The sequence below is a fragment of the Dendrobates tinctorius genome, unplaced genomic scaffold, assembly GCF_039654945.1.
Source record: "Dendrobates tinctorius isolate UK_male_01 unplaced genomic scaffold, ASM3965494v1 ptg000058l, whole genome shotgun sequence".
Taxonomy (NCBI): domain Eukaryota; kingdom Metazoa; phylum Chordata; class Amphibia; order Anura; family Dendrobatidae; genus Dendrobates; species Dendrobates tinctorius.
Window position 1 is genome coordinate 21775170 of NW_027361726.1, and position 27521 is coordinate 21802690.

The 27521-nt window shown below is 50.0% G+C and overlaps 2 protein-coding genes across 5 annotated transcripts in view; one reads left to right on the plus strand and one right to left on the minus strand.

Moving 5' to 3' along the window:
• The window catches only part of LGMN (legumain), a 30352-nt gene extending 17773 nt beyond the window's left edge, over positions 1-12579 (plus strand). The window contains exon 14 of the mRNA XM_073578132.1: positions 11105-12579. Coding sequence (XP_073434233.1) covers positions 11105-11147 — 43 coding nt within the window. The 3' untranslated portion in view covers positions 11148-12579. The remainder of the gene's footprint in view (positions 1-11104) is intronic.
• A 122-nt stretch (positions 12580-12701) lies between these two features.
• Positions 12702-27521, minus strand: part of RIN3 (Ras and Rab interactor 3) — a 97341-nt gene continuing 82521 nt past the window's right edge. For all 4 annotated transcript variants that reach the window (XM_073578130.1, XM_073578128.1, XM_073578129.1 and 1 more), the window contains one exon: positions 12702-13449. In XM_073578130.1, coding sequence (XP_073434231.1) covers positions 13150-13449 — 300 coding nt within the window. In that variant the 3' untranslated portion in view covers positions 12702-13149. The remainder of the gene's footprint in view (positions 13450-27521) is intronic.

Genomic DNA, 27521 nt, shown 5'->3' on the forward strand with positions numbered 1-27521 from the left:
GCAGGGCTTCTTTCTCTTTGATATGCCAGCCTCCCCCTTCGGCCATGCCCCCTCCGTCGCTATTAACCAATCGCGGCGCGGCCGCTAAGCTCCGCCTCCAGCACAAGGATTTCCTGATGCCTGAATCACTCCTTCCTGCGCTGCTTGGGGGACACTTTGGCGTTTCTTCTGCTGCTCGCACAGAATCTCGGTAGGCTCGGCTCTGGGACAGGGATTAGCTCTCCTCGGCAGTTATTCCCTATTTTCTGCGGCCATTCAGTGCAGTTCACTTATGCCCAACCCTTCAGGGGATCTCTGCTTCAGGCCCACCGCTACCTATTACGCCTGTGCGCGCTGTAAAAAGAAGTGGGCATCGGGTCAGTCGTCCCCATTCTGCCCCCCCTGCAGTCCTTCCAATATGTCAGCATCTCAGGAACGCACAGAGTCCCGGGCGGAGGGCGCTCTTCCCTCCTCTCTCCCCCCGGAGTGGGCCGTTACAATGTCACAGTCTGTTTCTGACTTGACAAAAGTATCACAGTCGCTGGTCCAGGTTTTAGAACGATTACCTCAGCTATCCTCAGCCACCTCTGCCCCGACCACCTCTCGGGGTGAGTCGTCCGCACCTGACCGCGACCTTCAGAGAGACAGACAGGGAAGGACTTCTAGGAAGCGGGCTCTGTCCACTTCGTCCTCGAGCTCGCAGGGCCCTTCCGCTCCCCAGGCCTCCTTCTCCTTCCTCGGATGACAGCCTTCAGTCAGGCGATGATTCTCATTCGGAAGCTAGCTCAGAGGGGAACAGCGTTTCTAAAACGCGGGACATGGTCGATAGTCTTATTGCAGCTATCTTCCAAACACTAAAACTTAAAACAGGATGAGGCTCGAGCTCAGGCAAGCTCGGTTCTCCTTAGACGAGCCAGACCTCCGTCCCGAACCTTTCCCAATCACAACGATTTCGATACTACCTTAGCCAAACACTGGGAGCGCCCTGAGCAACGTTTCTCAGGCCGCAAGTATTTGGACGTTCTATACCCCTTTGACGCAGAACTGCTCTCAAAGTGGTCCAAGGCTCCAGAGGTAGATCCTCCAGTATCCCGGATAGCCTCTAAAACGGTGCTCTCTCTGCCAGACAGGGCATCGCTCAAAGATCCTACTGACAGGCAGATTGAATCTCTGGCTAAGTCTATCTTTGAGGCATCTGGCGCCTCTCTCTGCCCTATTTTCGCATCCGCCTGGGTGGTGAAGGTCATTTCCGCTTGGGCAAAAATTCTTCGCAGAGGCATCTTAGCGTCAGCTCCTCAAGACGAGTTGGCAGATCTTGCAGATCAGATTAACCAGGCGGGAAAATACCTTTTGGCTGCCTCCCTGGACGCGGCCGGCTGCGTTGCAAGGGCTAACAGCAACATAGTAGCTGTACGCCGAGTCCTTTGGCTAAAGTCATGGAATGCGGACACTACTTCGAAAAAGTTGCTTACCAATCTGCCATTCCATGGCTCTAGGCTCTTTGGAGCAAAGCTGGATCAGATAATTTCCGATGCCACTGGAGGTAAAAGTACTTCGCTCCCCCAGTCTCGACCAAAACATCCCTTCAACAGAAGGGGGTTTCGACCATTCAGGCCCTTTCGTCCCTTCTCTGCCACGGAGAGAGCCACTCAACAGGATCGGCCGCCTGCCACCAGGGAGCGGGATCAGAGGAAACCTTCCTACAAACCCGCTCCTCGCTGGAGATCTAGAGGACAATATTCCAGATCTGCAGGAGCCAATTCCGGCAGATTTTCGTCTAAGTGACGGGTCACCCCCACCTGGAATTTCTTCCAGGGTGGGCGGCAGACTTTCCTTTTTCGCGGATGCTTGGCTGTCCGTTGTAGACGACGCTTGGGTCAGAGAACTCGTCGCATCCGGTTACAAAATCGAATTTGCTTCACTCCCGAACAGACGGTTTTTCCGGTCTCGGCCTCCGCGACAGCGGGCCCAGATTCCGGGTTTTCTGCAGGCCATTTCCTCCCTTCTTTCCGCCGGAGTCATTGTTCCCGTTCCCTCAGACGAACGGTTTTCCGGGTTCTACTCCAATCTCTTTGTAGTCCCGAAGAAAGACGGCTCTCTTCGTCCTATTCTGGACCTCAAATTGCTCAATCGCCACGTGAAGATTCTTCATTTCAGGATGGAGTCTCTTCGGTCGGTGATTGCTTCCATGGAGCCCGGGGAATTTCTCTGCTCGGTGGACATTCGGGATACCTATCTGCACATTCCAATATGTGTGCAACATCAGAAGTACCTTCGATTTGCGTTTCAGGGAGACCACTTACAGTTCACAGCTCTTCCTTTCGGCCTGGCTTCAGCGCCCCGGGTTTTCACGAAGGTAATGGCGACTGTCATGGCCATCCTTCGCTCCAGAGGGATCCTCATCATCCCTTATCTGGACGATCTTTTGATCAAGGGTTCGTCTCGCCAGGACTGTCTCCGGAGCCTTCAGATAACCCTGGACACTCTCAGCCGCCTAGGTTGGCTGGTCAACAAGGAGAAGTCCATTCTGGTCCCCACCCAGCGTCTGACCTTTCTGGGTATGGAATTCGACACGGAGCTAGCCCGTGTTTTTCTTCCAAAGGAAAAATTTGCAACTCTGTCCAAGGGCATCAGAACTCTCAAGAGGCCTGCTCCCATTCCCATTCGGTTCGGCATGAAGGTCCTGGGGAAGATGGTGGCCTCCATGGAGGCAGTGCCCTTTGCGCAGTATCACCTTCGCCCTCTCCAGCTGTCTCTGCTTTCAGCCTGGGACAAGACCACGATGTCCTTGGACCGTCCTATTCGGCTTCTTCTCAGAGTGAGGCAGTCTCTCACTTGGTGGCTACGGCCAGCGTCAGTTCTCCAAGGGAGGTCCTTCCTTCCGCCTCAGTGGCAAATCATCACCACCGATGCGAGCCTTCTAGGCTAGGGAGCCGTGTTCCATCAGAAAGCGGCCCAGGGCCGCTGGAAGCCACAGGAGTCTCTCCTTCCAATCTTTTGGAGATCAGGGCGATTTTCCTGGCCCTTCTTCACTGGCAGCCCCTCCTCTCCGGCAAGCCGGTCCGTATTCAGTCGGACAACGCCACGGCCGTGGCGTACATAAACCATCAGGGGGGCACGCGCAGCAAACAGGTAATGTCAGAAGTGGCCAAGATATTCCGCTGGGCAGAACGTTACGTTCCGACAATCTCCGCCGTCCATATTCCAGGGGTGGAAAATTGGGCAGCCGACTTTCTGAGTCGCCAGGGCCTAGCGTCCGGCGAAGGGTCCCTGCACCCCGCGGTTTTCTCTCAGATATGCAACCGTTGGGGCACCCCGGATGTCGATCTCATGGCATCTCGGATGAACCACAAGGTGCCGCAGTTCGTAGCCAGGTCCAGGGACCCTCTAGCCGTCGCATGCGACGCACTGGTGACTCCGTGGTCCCAGTTTCAACTTCCGTATCTGTTCCCGCCTCTGGCATTGATCCCTCGGGTGGTCAAAAAGATAAAATCAGAAGGCGTACAAGTGATTCTAGTCGCTCCAGATTGGCCAAGACGGCCTTGGTACGCGGAACTGGTCAACATGCTCGCGGACGTTCCCTGGAGGCTTCCGGACCGTCCAGACCTTCTCTCGCAAGGCCCCCTTTACCACGAGAATTCTCAGTCCCTGAGTTTGACGGCATGGCCATTGAGACCGCAATTCTAAAGGAATCAGGTCTGTCCAGTCAGGTTATTCAAACTATGATCAGAGCCAGGAAACCAGCCTCTTCCCGCATTTACTATAGGTACTGGAAGGCTTTTTTCCGTTGGTGCGATGATAAAAGAGTCTTCCCAATGTCTTTTTCTATCCCGTCTATCCTAGGGTTTCTTCAAGCTGGGTTAGACGCGGGTCTGTCCCTCAGTACGCTCAAGGGCCAGGTTTCCGCTCTCTCTATCCTCTTCCAAAGAGAACTAGCTTCTCTACCACAGGTCAAGACCTTTCTACAAGGGGTTTCCCACGTGGCTCCCCCTCATCATTCGCCAATAGACCCGTGGGATCTCAACCTCGTCCTTAGCGCGCTCCAGAAGGCGCCGTTCGAGCCTCTCCAGGACATTCCTTTGTCCCTTCTCTCTTGGAAGGTCACCTTTTTGATCGCCATTTCCTCCATCAGAAGAGTTTCTGAATTGGCGGCCTTGTCATGTCGTTCCCCTTACCTCATTCTCCATCAGGACAAAGCCGTCCTCAGGCCCGTTCCTTTTCTTCCAAAGGTGGTTTCCGCTTTCCATATCAATGAGGATATCGTCCTTCCTTCTTTTTGTCCGGCTCCATCTCATCCTCTTGAGAAGTCTCTCCACAAACTGGACGTAGTTAGAGCCCTGCGTGTCTATCTTGCCAGGACCTCTTCCTTTCGTCTGTCCGATTCCTTGCTGATCATCTCTTAAGGTCGCCAGAAGGGCCTTCCGGCTTCCAAATCCACGATCGCTCGCTGGATTCGTTCTACCATTCTGGAAGCGTATCGTCTTCAGGAAAAGCGCCCCCCTCCGGGAGTAAGAGCTCATTCCACCCGGGCTGTGGCGGCTTCGTGGGCTGCTCGTCACCAGGCCTCGGCCATGCAAATTTGCAAGGCTGCAACCTGGTCATCTTTGCACACCTGCACGAGGTTCTACAGGGTTCATACCCAGGCCTCGTCTGATGCTGTGGTTGGTAGGAAGGTTCTGCAGGCGGCGGTGGCTCACCGGCCGACCTGAGCCTTTCGGTTACTTTCGTTCCTTTTTGCTGTTCCCACCCTTGGGACTGCTTTGGGACGTCCCATGGTATTCTGTGTCCCCCAATAAGGCGATAAAGAAAGATGGATTTTTGGTTCTTACCGTAAAATCTCTTTCTTGGAGCCTTCATTGGGGGACACAGCACCCTCCCTGTTTAAGTTGTACCGTGTTGGGTCTTAGAGTCCCTTGTTGGGTTGGTACATATGGTTCGAGTTTTTCTCGTTGCTTCTCCTACTGCTTTTTCACCAACTGAGGTGCTTGGTGCATGTCGGTGGGTGTATACTGCCGGGGAGGAGCTAATTTTCTTGTTTTTGCATAGTGTCAGCCTCCTAGCAGCAGCAGCATACACCCATGGTATTCTGTGTCCCCCAATGAAGGCTCAAAGAAAGAGATTTTACGGTAAGAACCAAAAATCCATCTTTTCCAGGTGCCGCATCTGAGTGCAGGACTAGAGTTCAGCAAATTTGTTTGAGTGCCCGCTTATTCAGCAAGCTATAGTGCTTACCGAATAAGCTACAGTGGGAACCCAGATACATGGAGCATGCCGGCTGATCGCCGCAGCTGCATGTGTCACGGCTGTGTCACAGCACATGCATGGAGAGCCCAACACACTGGCTCTCCATGCATGTGCTTTGACTGACACAGCCGCGACACATGCAGCTGTGGCGCTGATCAGCCAGCACACTTCCTTGTATCTGGGTTCCTGCTGTAGCTTATTCGGTAAGCGCTATAGCTTGCTGAATAAGTGGGGACCCGAACAAACTCTCTCAACTCTACTCAGGACCTCCAAAAAGGCCTGGACATCCACGGAAGACAACAGTGGTGAATGATGAAGAAAGAGGGATTTTTGGTACTCGCTGTAAAATCTTTTTGGAGCCTTCATTGGGGGGGACACAAGTAACCATGGGTGTATGCTACTGTCGCTAGGCGGCTGACACTAGGCAAAAAAGGAAAATGGCTCCTACCCAGCAGTATACACCCACCGAGTGCCACAAAGTACCTCAGTTGGTGTTAAAGCAGTAGGAGAACCAAGCAAAACTCAACATATGTACCAACCCAACAAAAAAGGAACCTTGACCCAATAAAGATACATTAGGGAGGGTGCTGTGTCCCCCACTGAAGGCTCCAAGAAAGATTTTACGGTGAGTATGTACCCTGTAAAACCTCGCAAAAGTGTGCAGAGATGGCCAGGTCACGGTCTCAAAAATTTGTAAAGCTGAGACCTGGTGACGAACTGCCCAGAAAGCTCCCACTGCCCGAGTGGAGTGAGCCTTTAAAGGGGTTGTCCGGGCTTTTCACATAATCTCAGTGCATATCTGGGCTGCAGAATGCTGACTAAGTAATTTACCTTCTGTGGTCAGTTTGCAGGGTTTGCTAGATATCAGCTCTTGCTTGTAAGAAAAACGTCCAGGGGGGGTGTGTGTTCTGGCATTGAAATGAGAACTGGTCGTTTCCTCCTACTCTACTAAAAACATGCCCTCCATAGCAACAGGCCCTCCCCGACCACATGAACAAGCCCTCCTCACACAGTAACAAATCCTCCCCCTCTAGCAGCCTCAGTGCAGAGAGCAGCTGCTCCTCCCCCAGACACAGGCTGAATAGTGATCTATGGAAAGTGAAACTATTGAGGAGGAAACGACCAGTTCTCATTTCAATGCCAGAACACGCCCCCTGGACGTTTTTCTTACAAGCAAGAGATGATATCTAGCAAAAGCTGCAAACTGGCCAGAAGGTAAATTACTTATTGTCAGCATTCTGCAGCCCAGATATGCACTGAGTTTATGTGAAAAGCCCGGACCACCCCTTTAAAGAAGAAGCACGGGCCGGTCTAGGGAGACGGTCCTCTTGTTCCAAGCAGACTAGAGGGCCAGCTGAAGAGGACTGGTATGGAACTGGGCAACAGGCACTGCTTCCATGGCGGCAATCATCTTCCCCAGAACTCTCCTGCAGGACCGTTGTTGACTATTCAGCCGAAACGGACCAGAGTGTCCAAGGAGATCTGAAGACTGCGGTTGCAGTCTCCGTGGGATGGCCCCTTGATCAGAAGATCATCCAAGTAAGGGATTATGAGAATCCCCTTGGAGCAAAGGATGGCCATGACTGCTGCCATGACCTTCATGAATACTCTGGGGGGCAGAGGCCAGGCCCAAGGGAAGAGCCGTGAACTGATAGTGGTCCTCCTGGATTGCAAACTGTAGGAATCTCTGATGCTGAACACATACAGGAATGTGAAGATGAGCATCCTGAATGTCTACAGAGCAAAGAAATTCTCCCGGTTCCACGGAGGCGATTACCGAACTTAGGGACTCCATCCTGAAGTGACAGATGAGAACCTGACTGTTCAAATGCTTGAGGTCCAAAATTGGACGGAGCGATCAGTCTTTCTTCGGGACTACGAAAAGATTAGAGTAAAACCCTGAAAACCGTTCTGGGGAATGGGTACAATTACTCCTGTGCGTAATAAAGAAGAGACGGCCTGAAGAAAACGTGGAGCCCGAGATGTGAGTCTTGGCAGGAGAGACAAAAAAAAAAAAAAAAAAAAGTCTTCCTGGGAAGAAAAGTCAATTCTGTAAATGGAAGTCACTAGATCTCTGACCCAGGCTCGTCGAACACAGACAACCATGCTTTCCGGAAGAAGAGAAGAAGCCGGCCTCCCGCACTAGAGATATTCCTGGGTGGGGGTGACCCATCACGCCAAGGAGAGCCTGTTGACGTGGGACCCTGAATGCTTGGAAGAGCGACCCTCTGGTTGCCAGTGAGGAGCTGGTTTGAAGGACTGCTTCTTCCTTTCCCTATGGGCGGAAGTCCCTGAAGAGAAGGGCCGAAAGGAAAGAAATTGAAGCGACCTTTTCCTATTGAAAGGACATTTAGGTTTGGACTGGAGGAGAGAGGTACTTTTCCTGCCGGTAGCATCTGAACATATTTGATCCACTTTCTACCCACAAAGTCTAGAGCCTTGAAAGGCAAGGTTAGTGAGGGACTTCTTTGATGGTGGATCTGCATTCCACGCTCTCAACCAGCGAATGCGGCGTAGAGCAACGGTGTTGTTGGTAGCCCTGGCGGAATAACCAGCCGCTCCAAGGAGGCGGTCAGAAGATATCTGCTGGCATGGGCAATCTGGTCTGCCATCTCATCCGGAGGAGCTGCCGCTATCATACCCTGACGAAACATTCTTTCCCAGGCAGACATGGCCTTTGCCACCCAGGTGGAGGCAAAAATTGGGCAGAGGGTGGCGTCAGATGCTTCAAAGGCTGACTTAGCTAAGGACTTAATCTGTCTATCCGTAGAGTCTTCGAGATGCCCCATCTGGTAGAGACAAGACTGTCTTAGAAGACAGGCAAGAAACTGGTGTGTCCACATTAGGGGGACTCTGGCCATCTACCAACAAGGTCTGGGCTAAAAGGATAAAGAATGTTTAGCTGCTTCCTTCCCTTCAGGATGTTTCCAGTGTTTAGACAAAATTGCTTCAAACTCCCTGGGAGTGGGAAAATTCTGTGAAGGATGTTTTACCCGTTTGAAGGAAACTGAGTGCTCCTGAACAGGTGCCTCATCTTCCTTTAAGTTCAGAGTTTGGGCAGTTGCCAAGATAAGTTTATTGACCATATCCTGCATTTTTTGAGACCTGGTCAGTATCAGACTCAGACCCGTCCTGGGAATCGGCATCCGACCCAAAAACCGCCTTTGAGGGGGCATGGGGTGAAGAAAGCATCCTGGAGGATGCCGAGGGACCCGGGGAATGGGAAAGAGCCTGCTTCCTGTGCTTTGTACCTGATCTGTCCCTGCGAAGGTCGTGGTCAGGTGCGTGCGAATCACCATGAAAGATGTTCGGAGCACTGGTGGCTGCATACAAGTGTGGAAGATGCTCCAGGACCTGGACCAGGGACTGTGATACTTAGTCAGGTCATAGGCAGACTGTGACATGGCAACAGCCCACTCCGGAGGGAGGAGTGTGCTCTTGTACTGGGAATTAGGGGGCTCCTGTGGGGCTGACGTGGTGAAAGGACTGCTGGACAGGCAGAAAGGGGAAGGCTGACCTGTAGACCACTTTCTTTTACAGAGGGCACAGACGTAGTGAATCACAGTAAGCTTATTGGGGCAGAAAGAAGTCTCTGAAGGGTTGGACGAAGTCAAGCCTTGGGAATACTGCTGTGGAGATCAAGAAGAAAAAGCAGAAGAAAATGAATGACTGTCCCCCTGTGTGCAGGTATCCACAGGTCATGTAGAGAGCACAGGATATGGCAGTATAATATTCAGGACCGCCAGCTGCAGAGGCACAGAAACTGATGCAGCATTTGCTTGTGTCACTGCACGTCCAGGAATTGCGGTGGGTGTTTGGTACGCCAGCCGGTAAAAAAACTACAGTAAGCATCCTATTGGCTGACACACTGGGGGAGGGGCGTGAACAGCCAGGAAGGGGAAGGCTCCATGATAGGAGTGAAAAAACGCGCCAAACAAGCGTGCGGTGCCGGGGGATGTGACCAGACCTGAGCAAGAAGAGAAGAAACCTCCTATTGGTTAGTGCGTGATTCAAACGCGCGACAGTAACTGGCTATAGAAAACCGGGAAGAAGTGCGGCCAGCTTGTCTCCTACCAACGCCGCCCTGTCCCGTGTGAGATGAAAGGACAGTGTTCCCGGGGTTATCGCCTGCAGTTGCGGAGGGAAAGGAGGGAGACAATCCTGTGCGGTGAGTTCCCGGTCTCTGCAGCAATGAGGTTAACTTCATGAGTGCTCGAGTGGGAGAGGGTCACTTGAATCAGGGATCCTCATTCCCGCACCGACTCCAGACGTTGCAGAAGACTGCGTCAGCGCCTTACAAGAAGGGGGAAGGCAACCACTGGTAACCACAGTCTTCCTCCCAGCTCAGGTGGGGTGGGGAAAAGGCAAAGGACTGGCCACCTGGAATCACTCTGAAACACCCGTGAAGGTGACATGGGATTTGGTCCTGCCTTGCGGGTCAGAGAGTGGGCGATGTGGGTGACGCCACACTGCTCTCTTGGTCGCGTGAGTGTGGGAAAACAGGGTGGGAAATTATACCCTGTTACCCTAAGTGAAAAGAACCTGAAAAACAAAGGGAAAACAATGAAAACACAACACAACACAAACCTGAAAAGAAAAAAAAAAAAAAAAATTGCGGATCTGGGATCAGATCCAGGTCCGCCTCCTACCTACACTAAGCTTAAACTGAGGTGCTTTGTGCCACTTGGTGGGTGTATTCTGCTGGGGAGGAGCTAATTTCCTTTTATGCCTAGAGTCCGCAGCATACACCCATGGTTATCTGATGGCTGCAAACTTTTTTTTTTTTCTTTTGCATAAAAATATGCAAGTCAGTTGGATTCTTAACATGCACACTCTCCTGTCATTTAAAGGTTTTTGTTTTTTTTCCCTTTTTAATAATTTTGGTACCTGTGACTCCCCATTCACTGACCTTAGCACGCACAACCTCAGGTCCATCCGTCCTGCTGGCTGGGGGTTAATTGGCTTTTTGTATCTAGTTCAGACAACCTCCCCCAAATCCTTCTGATGCGGTTCCTCCACATATCGTGTATGTGTGTGTATAATATATATGCACTTGAGACAGGTTTGATGCCGCCCTGCCTTTTGTAGCTGGAAGTATTGGATTTAGGAGGATTTAAGTTTTAAACAGGGTAATTACCATTTAATTCTGTGTAATATGCTCTGTATATGCGGCACATCTAAGCTGCGAGGCCAGATATTGATGGGAGCGGCTGCAGGACAATTTTTTTTTTTTTTTTTTTTTTGACATTTTGCACTGTTGGCCAAGGCCATGTTCAGTGACATGAAAATGAGACTTAATTTTGACATTGTAAAGTTGCATTAAACTTGCATTGTGTATGCAGTTTTTATATATTTTGTATTATATGCCTAGATTATAAAATTTTGTTTAATTCATATGATTAATGAAGGAACACAATTTTGCCAGTTACTGGAGAACATCTTGGTACTAAATACAATGAAGTTGGCATGAGGGCGTGTTTATGGCGTTAAGAAACAAACTGCATTGACTGTAAAAGGGCATTTTTTCTTTTTTGGGGAGGACACAGGAGCTATGGGACGTGGCAGTGTTTGCCTCATGATAACAGCAAACAATTACAATTTAAAGAAATTGTGTAGCTTTGCTAGTAGGTGGGTCCAGCCTTGTGTCATAGGAGGGAGACATGGGTCTGGAGTTTTAGGCTGATTTTTGGCCTATGCTGGGTGTTTGTTTTTTTTACCGAATTTTAACACTTCCATCTGCTGTGTGTATTAGATATAAATTACTTAATATGCACACACTTCTGCAGCACTCATTACCACACTCACCACCAGCTGAATTAATATGTTCCAGTGTGATCAGATGTAAATTTCTGCCATATTCTCTCCCCTTTTTGTCCTGCAGAATCCTCCAGGTTATGGAGAACGTTTGCCACGATCTGCACTGATGGCAGCGAGTCGCAAGCAGCTTCTGAAGGGAACCTCTGATCACTGCCCTCCAGCTGCTCGTCCCCTCCTGGTGCAGCAGAGCCATATCTGGGACCCCCATGTTGGCTGCTCACACTACAATCAAACTGGACAGTCCTGGGTTAATGTTTAAGAATATAACCAAGAAGCGAGATGGTTTCTTGTGATCGTCAATGATTGGGATGAGGCGGCGCCTGACAAGAGAAACCACAGAGGCGACTGGCAGCTTTGGTCACTTTCCAGCCAATGCCATGTGGGGACCTGGTAGTGTCAGGTACTTTTACCCCCTGACCTAGTGGTGCCCTTTATGTCAGTTTTACCTCCTCCTAAGAAAAAAAATTTGCTTTAAAAACAGCAGTAATCAAATCAAGCAGCAAATTCAAGTAGCTTTCATTGTGCTATACTGACTTGTTCCATCCAGAGCTGCATTCTGCAGATCCTCACATCTTGCTGCTAAATATTCTACTATATCTGAGACCAATGCGGACTGTTAAAAGTTCCAAACACTTTATTGTAAGATCCAGAGCTGCGCTCATAAATCTGCTGCTCATTATGCAGTCACCTAAAGGTTTCAGATTTGTGTAACTTCGCTCTTCTTGTGTGTAAAATTTAAATACCGTATTTTGGACCATAAGATGCACTTTTTTCCAAAATTTTTCTTTGGGGAAAATGGGGGTGTGTCTTATGGTCGGATTATACTTACAAATACTATGGCGGTGATTCCGGTCCAACGCTGCAGGGCGATGCAGCCTCCCTTCCCAGGCTGGTGTGGCGGTGGTGCTCCTCTGTGGGGCTCTGCTGGCATTGTGAAAGCCTGGAGGCCCCCTGAGATCTGAATCGGAGCATGCGCCGCCCCCGGCGGTCATTTTCCCGGAGGCCACCGCATCGCAGCACTGGATCTACGAGGGGGCCTCCAGGCTTTAACGAAATGCCGTTGGAGCACCGCTGACGCCCATAGAGGAGCATGACCGCCGCACAAAGGAGCACCACCATCACAAAATGCTGGCGGAGTCCCACGGCACCAGCCTGGACCACCTAACAACCCCTGTGGCCACTCCTCCACCTGTGCAGATCCCCCCAGTAAGCTGAATTCGGAATGTAAGAAGGACACTCATTTGAAACATTTTTGTCCCTATTTTCCTTCTGAAAATTTGGGGTGCGCCTTATAGTCCGAAAAATACGGTATGTGAATAATCCTTAGTGTGACTACTCCACGTCAGACCTTTTGCAGCAGTTGGAGAAACTTACCATTATATTTTCTGTTTGCTTTTGACTTTTATGGGACCTGACTGTTTTTGATTGGAAATTACAGCAGCAGATTTGTTTGTTTTTTTGCTATCCATTTAATGATTGTAGAAGATGTTAAATTCTGATTTTTGAGTTTGAAATACTTAAATTAAAATGACTCAGTCAGCCCATGGTGTCCTCATTCTGTCCCACCCAGCACTGATGCTCAGTAATAATATCGGCAATGTGTCTGCGGATCTCATGACTGGAGATGTTCACTCACTAAACACAAACCTGCACAGACGTGATCAGCATTTTCCTGATAAAGTTATTTAATTACACATGGAGCATTGCTAATTCGATTGTCTGGTATTCTGGGCATTTGAATTTAATGCTATTCTTCACCATAGAACAACTGTACAGGTAAAAATTTGGCAACATTACATTGGCTTAAATGGAAATAATGTGATTTCTGCTTGGCAGAAGGCCCCAAGAGCAGTTTGCTAGCCATCAGTCAATGTATGCAATGACTTAACCAGTTGTTACAGCAAATGCCTTAAGGCCAAGCAAACCATTCCATTGTGTGCCATGCAACAAGTTTAATAGGGTTTGTGCACACTAGACCCAAGTAAGAGGCCTTGTATGTGGTCAGGTTGTGCTGCTGCAATAATCTAATAATCCAGCAGGAGGTGCTGTGGGATGGTCCAGCCACTCCCACACCCCTGAAATTGTCTAGCAGAACAGATGTTACTGGCGCTAGAGGAGGTTGAGCTCGCTAAGCACAGTGTCTTGTGCGCTGCGCTGCCTGTACACAAAGTGGAAGTCCAGCTTCTGCTCGTTCTTCAGCAGCTGGGATTTCACCTGCTGAGGGAATGCGTCTTCTGACAGCCGGATGCAGCGCTCATTCACCTGTACAAAGAGTCCATAATTCTTTCCTTGGGACACCTCGAACTTCTCGGCGCACTGTTTGGCCACCTCGGCCACACTTGTGTCTGGTTTTGTAGCCAAAGTTCTGGTTTGAGAGTTGGATTCCTCAAATGAGATGGTGATGAAATCCTGTGATGAGAAAAAGAAGGAAATCATAGGATCAGAGAGGAGGCCAAATATCCCCTCCAGAGAGTAATGGAGGCCGTTTCAGTATCACACATCACCACAGCTGTGTACAAAATACAGCAGGAGGTATGAGTCCTAACAAACTAAAAACCCTTAAGGTACCATCACACTTAGGCCGGTTTCACATTTGCGCTTCATGGCGCAGCGACGGCCTGCGCACGGCTGCTGCTAAGCCCCGCCCCCTGCCGCACCTCCGCCGGTAGCCCCGCCTCCGGGCGCATGACGCCGCATGCGTCCCCTATCTTTATCACTGAGGACGCAGGCCGTGCGCAGTATGCGTTTGGCGGCGCCTGCGTCCTTTTGACGGTGCGCCGACCAGCGCCAAACGCAACCTGTTGCAATTTGATTGCGCTCGGCACACAGTCAAAAGGACGCAGGTGCCACCAAACGCATACTGCGCACGGCCTGCGTCCTCAGTGATAAAAATAGGGGACACATGACGCATGCAGCGTCATGCGCCCCGAGGCGGAGCTACTGGCGGAGGTGCGGCAGGGGCGGGGCTTAGCGGCGGCCGTGCGCAGGCAGTCGCTGCGCCCTGAAGCGCAAATGTGAAACCGGCCTTAGCGATGCACCAGCGATCCCGACAACGATATGACGCAGTCAGGATCCCTGGTGCATCGCTAAGTGGTCGCTAGTGAGCTGCCAAACAGGCAGATCTCACCAGCGACATAGCAGCGGTCGCTACTTACCTGTCAGACGAGGCGATGAAGACGTCCTCCAGCCCGCGTCCACGCGTCGCTACTCCACAGCAGGAAGCCGACGACGAGAAACGGCCCAGGCCGTTCTCGCGCGATCAGCGATAATCAGCGGGGGAGCCGGTCGGAGGCAAGTATCACACATAGCGATATTGCTGCTGCGTCACAAAACCAGTGACGTTATATCGATATTGCTAGCGATATCGCTTAGTGTGACGGGGCCTTTACGGGTCACTTTAAACTTATCTGGCTTTCCAGCAATAGTGTTTAATTCACAAAAGTCTCCCATAGGCAACACCTCCACTGAAATTTGCTATTATGATGCTGCTACTAAACTTCAGATGTTTTAAAGAACTTGTCAGTAGGAAAATGCAGTCCTATGTCTAATTTTACTAGAGAACCTCCAAAACTTCAGCCTTTTAGTATATGGAGTCACACTACCGTAGAAAACGGCCGAGTACTATACGAGAAAACATCGCATAGCACTCGGCGCAGTGTTAATACCGTATGTACTCGTGTATAAGCTGACCCGAGGAGAAGCCGAGGCCCCTAATTTTGCCGCAAAAAACTGGGAAAACTTATTGACTCACGTATGAGCCTAGGGTGGAAAATACAGCAGCTACTAGTAAATTTCAAAAATAAATACCAAAAAAAGTAAAATTGAGACATCAGTAGGTAAAATGTTTTTGAATATCCATATTTAATCAGAAGCCCTATATAATCCTCCATAAAGATCATGATGAACCACATAAGATGCTCCATAAAGTTCCTGATGGGCCCCATAAGATGCTCCATACAAAAATATGCCCCATATAATGCTGCAAAGGTTAATGGTGGCCCCATAAGTTCCCCCATATAATGCTGCTGCGATTTTAAAAAAAGAAAAACACCTCTCGTCGCTGCCCGCTGCTCGTCAGTGTCGCCGTCTCTCTGCAGTGACTTCAGGCAGAGGGCGCGCACTAAACACATTATCGCGCCCTCTGACCTGAACACCACAGCCAGAGGACCCCGGAGTGCAGCGGTGGAACGGGGACAGGTGAATATGGCATGGTTCACCCTCCCCCAGTCCTACTCACCCACCTGGCTTCTGCATATCAGGCTCTGCTACATCTCAGTCCCGGCGTCTGCATCTCTCTTCCTGCGCGGTCATGTGACATCGCTCATTAAAGTAATAAATATGGATACGTCTCCACTCCCACAGGGGTGGAGAGCATATTCATTACTTTAATCAGCGGTGTCACATGAAGGGTGAATATGATATCTCCTGCTCCCCCTCCCCTGCCAGCTTTCTGGCGTATGACTTGTGTATAAGCCAAGAGGGGCGTTTTCAGCACAAAAAAAGTGTGCTGAAAATCTCAGCTTATACACGAGTATATGGGGTAGCTCACATCACAGTTTGTTTTCTCTGCCTTATTCGGCATATGTGTAAAATCGCAGCATGCTGTGATTGTCACCAAGATTTGCCAATGCAACCCAATGGGTGAGAGGGGGAGGAGGAGGGAGAGGGGGGAGAGGGGGGGGGAGGAGGGAGAGGAGGGAGGGGGAGGGGGGAGAGGGGAGAGGGGAGGGGGGAGAGGGGGGGGAGGAGGGAGAGGAGGGAGGGGAGGGAGAGGAGGGAGGGGGAGGGGGGAGAGGAGGGAGAGGGGAGGGGGGAGAGGGGGGGGAGGAGGGAGGGGGGAGAGGGGAGAGGGGAGGGGGGAGAGGGGAGGGGGGAGAGGGGAGGGGGGAGAGGGGGGGGAGGAGGGAGGGGGGAGAGGGGAGGGGGGAGAGGGGAGAGGGGAGGGGGGAGGGGGGAGAGGGGAGGGGGGGAGAGGGAGAGGGACACAGAACTCGGACCATGCAAGTGCTGTCCGATCTTTAGGCACCAATGTCCTTTGAAAAGCCGGCAATTCATGTGCTGCATACAGTAAAATTGCAAAGTGAAATGTTAGAGAAAGATTACATAGTAAATACACATAGAATAAGTAGATATATAGATGTCAGTGACATATACAATTAGTGCAGTGGGTGTGGCTTTCTGTAAATGTATTAATAAAAGATTTTTTGGAAAAAATATGGCGTGGGCTCCTGCGCAATTTTTGTAACCAGCAGAGGGAAAGTCAATGGCTGGGGGCTGATGTTTATTGCCCAGGAAGGAGGTAATACCCATGGAGCTTCCCAGACTATTAATATTACCCCCTTCCCAGGCTATAAACATCATCCCGCAGCTGTTGGCTTTCCCTCTGCTGGTTACGAAAACTACACGGGAGCCCATGCCATTTTTTTCCAAAAATAATCTGAGCGCTTACACTGGGGTTTCCATGTGAATCTTTGAAATACACGATTCAGACAGAACCCCCGGCAGAAAATTCCCTATAATGAGGCAGATGGTGGAACTGTAGACGCCGTCTGACCTGTGATGCGGCGATGTCCATCTTTTTACGACTGCATAAAAGTGCTATTGGTCACAGTTTTGTGCACTTCTGAAAAGGACACCGCTGAACAGAGGCCAGACGGAGTCAAGTCACTCAGAGATTTAGATAGAAACCCCAAAGTAAGAGCTCAGCGTAGAGCGCAGGATAAACATGATGCCAAACGTTATGTAAAATGTTCCCAATAATAGCTTCAAGTAAATAGACAAAAAAAGCAAGTCCAACTCGGGTCTATCATCTGTTAACGGAAATTTAGGGGGCGTCCACTTTAATGGTAGCATAAAGACTCTGGAAAATCAAAATGGCTCCTCGCTCGCCAAAAGAAATTCAACAAATTCTCCGCTCCCAAATCCAAATGCCCCCCTCCCTTCTTGAGCCCCAGTGTGCCTAAACCACATTTAGCGCCCACATGTTTGGCATTTCTGTAGTGATGAGACCCTGCCTAATTTACAGTTGCGTGTCTCCAGAAGCACGGGTTGAGCATAACGTACTGGTCACTACAATGGGAGTTTGCAATTTTCACTCCGCAACATCCACTGCTGCCCGTTTCTGGCAAACACCCATGGAGTCAAAATCCTCACTACATCTGTAGATAAATTCCCAAAGGGTTATAACTTCCAAAATGGGGTCACTTGCGGGGGATTCTGCTTTTCTAGCTCTTAGGGGCTCTATATATGGAATCCGTAAAACTAGTCTAGGAAAATCTGCGCTCCAGGAGGCAAATAGCGCTCTGTCCGAGTCATTCCATATGGCAAAGTAGTACTGTACTGCAACATATGGGGTATTTCTACATTCAGTAGAAATTTTGGGACAAATTCTGGTGCCATTTTTACCCATTTCCCAGTGTGAAAATGTAAAACTTGGGGTTCACACACAATCTTGGTGGTAAAAATGTAAATTATTTTTTCTTCACTGCCCAATGGTATAAAGTTTGTGACACACCTGTGGTGTCAAAATAATCACTGCACCCCTAGATGAATTCATTGAGAGGTTTAATTGGTAAAATGGGGTCACTTATGGTTCTGGCACCTCAGGGGCTCTGCCAATGCAGCAAAATAAGCACTGTAATATGGCGCTACTTTACTTTCGAGGCACAGTGCAAAGCTCATATGTGGGGTTGAAAACCCCTTCTGGGGCATCTGTGAACTCAGGAGAAATTGCACAACAAACTTTGGGGTCCATTATCTCCTTTTGCACTTGTGACAATACAAAATTTGTAGCTAAAAGATTTTTGTGGGAATTTTTGTTTTCCTTTTTTATTTTCAAGGCTTAATGTTAAACATCAGTGAAGCACCTGGGGGTTCAAGGTGCTCAATACACACCTAACTAAATTCCCTAAGAGGTCTAATTTCCAAAATGGTGACATTTGTTAGGGTTTTCCATTGTTTATGCACATCAGGGGCATCCGCTAATTATGGCAGCAAATTTTGGATTCAAGAAGTGAAATGGTGCTCCTTCCCTTCTGAGTGCCCAAACAGTAGATTTCCCACACATATGGGGTATCGGCATGCTCAGGAGAAATTGCACAACAAAATGTATGGTCCATTTTCTTCTTTGATCCTTGCGAAAGTAAAATTTTTGTGAAAGAAAAGTAAATGGTTTTTTTTCTTACACATTCCACAAATTCCTATGAAACACCTGAAGGGTTAATAAACTTCTTAAATATGGTTTTGAGCACCTTGAGGGGTGCGGTTTTTAGAATGGTGTCATTTTTTGGTATTTTCTGTTATCTAGGCCCCTCAGTCACAAGTGTGAGGTGGTCTCTTTAACCTCTTTCTGTCATGTGACGTACAATCCCGTCCATGTGCCCTGGGACTTAATTCCCAGGGATGGGATAGTACGTCACAGTGATCAGCGGCGCCCACGTGGTGAGCACCACTGATCGCGGCCGGGTGTCAGCTGATTATCACAGCTCACACCCGGCACAATGTGTCAAGGGCGGTCACGGACCGCCCCCCACACGTTAACCCCCTTGCACACCGCGATCAAACACGATCGCGGTGTACCGAGGGTTAAAGGGAAGCATCGTCAGGGAGCGGGCTCCCTCCGTGCTTCCCTGAGCCCCAAACAGCAGCGCAATGTGCAGCGCTGCTGCGGGGGGCTCCATCCCTGCAGGTCCCCGAATCCAAGATGGCGATGGGGACCTTCGGGGGCCTACAGGGAGCTGGCTTCCTCATGCCTGCAAAGCGCAGGCAAGGAGGAAGCCTTGTGCAGTGCCTGTGACAGATCGCTGATCCGTCACAGTGATCTGTGATGTGACATCAGCGATCTGTCACAGGACAGTGATGTCCCACCTGGGACAATGTAATAAAATAAAAGAAAAAGTAAAGATAATTAAAAAAAAAAAAAACCAAATCGCTAAATAAATTAAAAAAAATAAAAATATTCCCTAATAAATTCATTTTTTGGAACTAAAAAAAATAAAATAAATAAAAGTACACATATTTGGTATCGCCGCGTCCATAACGACCCGCCCTATAAAACTGTCCCATTAGTTAGCCCCTTTAGCGAACCCCTTAAAAAATAAACGAAGCAAAAAATAATGTTTTATCATACCACCGAACAAAAAGTGCAATAACGCGAGATCAAAAAGACGCATATAAATATGCATGGTACCGCTGAAAACGTCATCTTGTCCCGCAAAAAAAGAGCCGCCACACAGCGTCATCAGTGAAAAAATAAAGTTATAGCTCGCAGAATAAAGCGATGCAAAAATCATTTTTTATATAAAATTGTTTTCATTGCATAAAAGCGCCAAAACACAAAAAAACGACCTAAATGAGGTATCGCTGTAACCGTACTGACCCAAAGAATAAAAGGGCTTTATCAACTTTACCGCACGCGGAACGGTGTAAACGCACCCCCCAAAAGAAATTCAAGAAACGCTGGTTTTTGTTCATTCTGCGTCCCAAAAATCGGAATAAAAAGCGATCGAAAGATGTCATGTGCCCGAACATGATACCAATAAAAACGTCAACTCGTCCCGCAAAAAATAAGACCTCACATGACTCGGTGGGTCAAAATATGGAAATATTATAGCTCTCAATATGTGGTGATGCAAAAACTATTTTTACAATAAAAAGCGTCTTAGCGTGTGACAGCTACCAAACCTAAAAACCCGCCATAAATAGTAAATCAAACCCCCCGTTATCACCCCCTTAGTTAGGGAAAAATAAAATTAAAAGAAAATGTATTTTTCTCGTTCGCCTTATTGGGGGACACAGAGACCATGGGGTGTATGCTGCTGCCACTAGGAGGCTGACACTATGCACAAAAAAAGGTTAGCTCCTCCGCAGTGTACACCCCACCGACCGGCAGGGAATTCCTCAGTTTAGCTTAGTGTCAGTAGGAGGTGGACACGGGTCTTTCATTAGACCCATATCTACCTCGATGTGCGTCGTTCCTTTTCAGGTTCCGGAGGGATACAGTGTGAAGAGTCACAGCTGTACTCCCACAAAGAGACTGAGTACGGCGTGTACTGCCACCCCGTATCCTCATAGGTCTCTACGGCGGGACCAAGAGCTCAGCACGGATGCGTGCCAGCGATCCAGATGGTCCTCGCTCCCCGTCTCCCACCCACTCGCCCACCAGAGCCTGTCGGTCTGGATGAGACGCGGACACTACAGAAGACAGACAGCGTGGGATATTGAGGTACCTTTATTGATTGCCAGACGGAGGTAAGTATGGGGGCCGAGTCACGTCCCTAGATGGGCATCTCGGCGGCTCCAATCTTATTCAAAGCGGCCACTGCGGCCGCCGCAATTACTCCTGGCCCTGGCGTCAGAAGGGGCCTTTCCCGGCGTTTTCCCCCCCCGCCTTCAGTCCTGGGCCCAGCAGATGGCAACGACGCTCTGCAGAGCGGTTGCCGCGGCAGCGCTGCGGGACCTCCGCGCCGCCCCGCACTGACAGGCGGCCGCCGCTATTAATTTAGGCCCCGGCTTCATTTCGGGCCTTCTTCTGCGTCGCGGCCACACACCCCGCCCCTTTCTTCTAAGCGGGCTTCTCTCCCGCCCGTCCCAGGCCCTCCCACCGCCTCCTTCTTGCACCCCAGCCTATTCTTGGCCAGCGGGCGGTGCCTCCTTCAGCCAGGCAGTTAACGCCGCCCTTCTTCCCCTGGAAGCGGGCGTTCTCCCATTCCTCTCAGGCGGTCGCCATCTTCCCAGCCTGTCAGCCGGACGCAGTTCTGTCAGCCGGATATCGCTCTCTGGGCCCGTCAGCCGGATTTCGCTCTGACCTGCAGACAAGCCGGATAGCATTGTCTCTGGGGACACCGGACTGTGAGTAGCGCTGCATCTGCAGACACTCCCCTTTGCCTGGACTGTAGCAATCCAATTTAGCCTGACGCCGCGCAGGAGCCATCTATGGCCCCATGTGAGAGTGAACCCCCCGTTCCTGGCTGGGCTTCATCTCTTTCTCAATCAGTGGCAGACCTCACCAGGGTGTCTCAGTCCCTGGTAGCTGCTCTGGATAAGTTGCCCCTGGACACTTCTGCAGGGTCCAGCAGGTCTCAAGAGATTCCGTCTGAGTCAGCCAGCGTTAGTCGCAAAAGACCCAGGCAGGATCTCCAGCCGGAATCCTCCCCTCGTCCCATCTCACCGCATAGTCCATCTCAGCAGCCTCCTTCCCGGGCCTCCTCTCCCGAGTCAGGTGAAGCGTTCTCGGACAGGTCTTCTGAGGGGATTTTAGAGCTGGATTCGGACCAGGATGCGAACATGAAGGTTACAGTGCAGAACCTCATTGCAGCGATTCACCAGACCTTCGAGATTGCTGACCCCCCTGCGAAATCCTCAGATCAGGTGGTTTCGTTCAGACGGGCGGAAACACCCTCCAGGGTATTTCCTTTCCATTCCGAGTTTGGAAAGATTTTTACCAGGGAAAGACAAGATCCGACCAGACGCTTTCAAATAGGAAAGCGTTTCGGCGTACTGTACCCGTTTGCTAAAGAGCTCACGGACAACTGGGCTGCTTCTCCCTCGGTGGACCCACCCGTGTCCAGACTTTCTAATAACACGGTTCTCCCGCTTTCAGGCGTGGCGGCTCTAAAGGATTCTAATGATAGGATTATAGAATCCCTAGCTAAGTCCGCCTTCGAAGCGGCGTCAGCATATCCAAGCTTTGCTTAGTCTTGGGCAGCAAAAGCCATAGCGACTTGGGCAGAGGATCTTCGTCAGGGCATCCTAGATAAAGCACAACCAGAGCGATTGGCCGATCTCGCCAATCAGATTTCCCATGCGGGGGATTATCTGCTTTCTGCTTCTTTGGATGCTGCATCCTGCGCCGTTCAGGCGGCAAGCAACGTTGTGGCAATCCGACGTACAATTTGGCTCAAGGCCTGGCAGGCGGACTTGTCTTCTAAGAAGTCTCTTATTAATCTGCCTTTTCAGGGAGTACGCCTCTTTGGATCCCAATTGGACCAGATTATTAAGGACGCCACCGGAGGCACGAGTTCCCTTCTCCCTCAGTCTAAGCCTCGCAGACCTCCACTAAGGCGTCAGTTTCGACCCTTTCGGGCTTTCCGCCGTTTCAATACGGCGGAGAACCCATCCAACCAACAAAGACCACAGGCGCGCCAAGATAGAAAGAAAGTTTCCTTCAGACCCACTCCTTCCTGGCGATCCCACTCTTCCCAGGGCAGACCATCCAGATCCAGGTCTGGACGGTCTACATCTGCATGACTATCGTCAGACTCCCGAGGGTCCCTTCCGATTGGGAGGTCGACTTCTCTTCTTCAGGGACGTTTGGCTGGCCTCAGTAGAGGACGCTTGGGTCAGGGAGGTTGTATCGTCAGGATACAAGATAGAGTTTGTTTCTCTTCCACCGAATCGTTTCTTCGAATCCCGTCCTCCAAAGGATCCAGCCTTGATTCCGGGGTTCTTTACGGCCATCACCTCTCTCCTCAGTTCCGGGGTGATTGTGCCCGTTCCCGTCTCGGAGCGGTTCACAGGATTTTATTCAAACCTTTTTGTGGTGCCGAAAAAAGGCGGGGCGGTCCGACCCATCTTGGATCTCAAGCTTCTCAACAAGAGAGTATGCCTTCGCCACTTCCGGAGGGAGTCGGTTCGTTCGGTAATAGATTCCATGGAGGAGCAGGAATTCATGTGTTCAATAGACATCCAAGATGCCTATCTACATGTTCCCATATTCTCCGGACATCAGAAGTTCCTGCGGTTTGCGATTCGCCAGGAACATTACCAGTTCGTCGCGCTGCCCTTCGGTCTCGCCACCGCACCCAGAGTCTTCACGAAGATCATGGCTGCGCTGATGGCCTTGTTGAGGATCAGAGGTCTCGTTCTTTTTCCGTACCTCGACGATATCCTGATCAAAGCTTCCTCTTTTCAACAGGCTCGCCTAAGTTTGACGATCGTCCTAGACACCCTTTCCAATTTCGGGTGGATCGTCAACAGGAAAAAGTCTTGTCTGATTCCTTCTCAACGTCTTGTGTTTCTGGGCCTACTGTTCGACACGCGTCGGTCAAGGGTCTTTCTTCCACGAGAGAAGATTCTTTCCCTGCAGCAGGATGTACGATCGCTGCAGACCACACGATTTCCGTCCCTCCGAACAGCTATGAGGGTCCTGGGAAAGATGGTGGCGGCGATAGAGGCAGTTCCCTTTGCCCAATTTCACGCCAGACCTCTCCAGCACGCCATTCTGTCGAGGTGGAACAGGTCGGCTCTTTCCCTGGATCGCCCTGTACGTCTTTCATGCCGGGTCAAGCGGTCACTCAACTGGTGGTTGATGTCACCTCTTATCCACTTGGGTCGGTCTTTTCTTCCCATTCACTGGCAGATTGTAACTACGGATGCCAGCCTCCTCGGCTGGGGTGCAGTGTTCCGCCATCACACTGTTCAGGGTCGTTGGTCGACTCAGGAATCAGCCCTGCCGATCAACGTCCTAGAGATACGAGCGATCCATCTGGCTCTCGTCCACTGGGAGAGGCTCCTCAGGGGCCTGCCAGTCCGGATTCAGACAGACAATGCCACAGCGGTGGCATATGTCAACCGCCAAGGAGGGACACTGAGTGTCTCAGCCCTGGCAGAAGTGTCCAAGATCCTTCAGTGGGCAGAGATTTCGGTACCGACAATCTCCGCGGTACACATTCCCGGCGTAGACAACTGGGCCGCCGACTTTCTCAGCCGCGAGGGTCTCGCGGCAGGAGAGTGGTCCCTACATCCGGAGGTCTTTCTTCAGCTCTACAGTCGTTGGGGAACCCCGGACGTAGATCTGCTAGCTTCTCGCCTCAACAGGAAGGTCCCACAGTTTGTATCCAGAGCTCGAGATCCTCTCGCAGTGGGCGCCGACGCTCTGGCCATTCCTTGGTCACAGTTCGAGCTCCCCTACCTGTTTCCTCCCCTGCCTCTTCTTTCCAAGCTGTTGAAGATCAAAGCAGAAGGAATTCCAGTCATTCTCATCGCCCCGAATTGGCCCAGAAGGTCTTGGTTCGTGGACATTGTTAACCTTCTCGCGGACGCCCCCTGGAAGCTTCCAGACAGGGCAGATCTGCTGTCTCAAGGTCCGATTTGCCACCCCAATTCTCGGCCGCTCAATTTAACGGCGTGGCTGTTGAGACCGAGGTTTTGAAACGAGCAGGATTCTCCGGTCGTGTAATTCATACCATGATCCGAGCCAGGAAGACATCATCTTCCAAAATTTACTACTGTACTTGGAAGGCTTATTTCACTTGGTGTGAGGCCAATAACATCGCGCCAATGTGCTTTTCGCTCCCTTCCGTTCTGGCGTTTCTTCAGGCAGGGCTGGATGCGGGGCTTGCTCTCAGTTCCTTGAAGGGTCAAGTTTCGGCGCTGTCCATTTTATTTCAGAAGACTTTGGCCTCCCGCCCTCAGGTCAAAACCTTTCTTCAGGGCGTGGCTCACACGGCTCCTCCGTATCGAGCGCCCGTGGATCCATGGGATCTTAATCTGGTTCTTGAGGTTCTGCAAGGTTCTCCCTTTGAACCGCTCAGGAGAAGTCTCCCTTTCCCTTCTCTCCTGGAAGGTAGCCTTTCTGGTGGCCATCACCTCCATCCGGCGCGTGTCGGAATTGGCGGCTCTTTCTTGCCGCTCTCCTTTTCTGGTACTTCACCAGGACAAGGTAGTGCTGCGGCCTCCGCCCTCTTTTCTTCCGAAGGTGGTGTCCTCCTTTCACCTCAATGAGGATATTGTTCTGCCGTCCTTCTGTCCGAGTCCAACTCATCCTCGGGAGCGGTCCCTGAACAAGCTGGATCTGGTCAGGGCGTTGAGAATCTGTCTAGGACGTCTTCCTTGCGAAAGACAGACTCTCTTTTCGTCATTCCAGATGGGGCGCGGAAAGGTCACCCGGCTTCCAAAGCTACTATTGCTCGCTGGATCAGATCGGCAATTTTGGAGGCCTACCGGGCTAAGCATCGAGTGGCCCCTCCGGGGATCAGAGCGCACTCTACCCGGGCAGTGGGTGCTTCCTGGGCGGTACGTCACAGAGCCTCCGCGCTGCAGCTTTGCAAAGCGGCAACCTGGTCTTCGGTTCACACGTTTGTGAAAATCTACAGGGTCCACACCTACGCTTCGGCGGACGCCAGCCTAGGTAGAAGGATTCTGCAGGCAGCGGTGGTGAGTCCACTGGCCTGATGGAAGTTTGTTTCCCACCCCAGGGACTGCTTTGGGACGTCCCATGGTCTCTGTGTCCCCCAATAAGGCGAACGAGAAAACAGGATTTTTGGGTTGCTTACCGTAAAATCTGTTTCTCGGAGCCTTCATTGGGGGACACAGCACCCTCCCATGTTCTACAACTCCTGTTCTTACTTTGGTTGATTTGGTTACAGTTGAGTTGTTTGTTCTGTTTTCAATCTATTCTGTTACTTCTCCTACTGCTTTCTCACTAACTGAGGAATTCCCTGCCGGTCGGTGGGGTGTACACTGCGGAGGAGGAGCTAACTTTTTTTGTGCATAGTGTCAGCCTCCTAGTGGCAGCAGCATACACCCCATGGTCTCTGTGTCCCCCAATGAAGGCTCCGAGAAACAGATTTTACGGTAAGCAACCCAAAAATACTGTTATTTCCATTTTCCCATTAGGGCTAGGGTTAGGGCTGAGATTAGGGTTAGGGGTGTGTTGGGGTTAGGGTTGGAGTTAGAATTGGGGGTTTCCACTGTTTGGGCACATCAGGTGCTCTCCAAATGCAACATGGCGTCTGATCTCAATTCCAGCCAATTCTGAGTTGAAAAAGTCAAATGGTGCTCCTTCCCTTCCAAGCTCTGCCATGCGCCCAAACAGTGTTTTACCCCCACATATAGGGTATCAGCGTACTCAGGACAAATTGAAAAACAACTTTTGGGGTTCAATTTCTCCTGTTACCCTTAGGAAAATAAAAAATTGGGGGCAAAAATATCATTTGTGGAAAAAATGATTTTTTTATTTTCACGCCCGGGCGTTATAAACTTCTGTGAAGCACTTGGGGGTTCAAAGTGCTCACCACACATCTAGATAAGTTCCATGGGGGGTCTAGTTTCCAAAATGGGGTCACTTGTGGGGAGTTTCAATAGTTTAGGTACATCAGGGGCTCTCCAAACGCACATGACACCCGCAGACCATTCCATCAAAGTCTGCATTCCAAAACGTCACTACTTCCCTTCCGAGCCCCGACGTGTGCCCATACAGTAGTTTTCTCCCACATATGAGGTATCAGCGTACTCAGGACAAATTGGACAACAACTTTTGGGGTCCAATTTCTCCTTTTACCCTTGGGAAAATAAAAAAAAATTGGGGATTAAATGATCATGTTTGTGGAAAAAATACGATTTTTTTATTTTCACGCCCGGGCGTTATAAACTTCTGTGAAGCACTGGGGGGTTCAAAGTTCTCACCACACATCTAGATAAGTTCCTTGGGGGGTCTAGTTTCCAATATGGTGCCATTTGTGGGGGGTTTCCACTGTTTTGGTACATCAGGGGTTTTCCAATCGCGACACGGTGTCCGATCTCAATTTCAGCCAAAAAAGTAAAATGGCGCTGCTTCCTTTCTGAGCTCTGCCATGCGCCCAAATAGTCGTTTACACCCACATATGGGATATCAGCGTACTCAGGACAAATTGCACAATAACTTTTATGGTCCTGTTACCCTTGGGAAAATAAAAATTGGGGGTGAAAAGATCATTTTTGTGGAAAAATATGATTTTTTAATTGTACCGCTGTACATTATAAACTTCTGTGAAGCCCTGGTTGGTTCAAAGTTCTCACCACATATCTAGATAAGTTCCTTGGGGGGTCTAGTTTCCAAAATGGGGTCACTCGTGGGGGGTTTCCACTGTTTAGGTACATCAGGGGCTCTCCAAACGTGACATGGCGTCCGATATGAATTCCAGCCAATTTTGCATTGAAAAAGTCAAACTGCGCTCCTTCCCTTCTGAGCTCTGCCATGCGCCGAAACAGTGGTTCCCCCCCACATATCAGGTATCAGCATACTTAGGACAAACTGCACAATAACTTTTGCAGTCCAACTTCTCCTGTTACCCTTGGTAAAATAAAAAAAAAAATTGAACCTGAATTTTTTTTTTTGTGAAAAAAAGTTCATTTTTTTTAAATATTCAAAAAATTCCTGTGAAGCACCTGAAGGGTTAATAAACTTCTTGAATGTGGTTTTGAGCACCTTAAGGGGTGCAGTTTTTAGAATGGTGTCACTTTTGGGTATTTTCTATCATATAGACCCCTCAAAGTGGCTTCAAATGTGATGTGGTCCGTAAAAATAAAATGGTGTTGTAAAAATGAGAAATCGCTGGTCAACTTTTAACCCTTATAACTTCCTAACAAAAAAAATTTTGGTTCCAAAATTGTGCTGATGTAAAGTAAACATGTGGGAAATGTTAGTTATTAAGTTTTTTGTGTGCCGTATCTCTGTGATTTAAGGGCATAAAAATTCAAAGTTGGAAAATTGTGAAATTTTC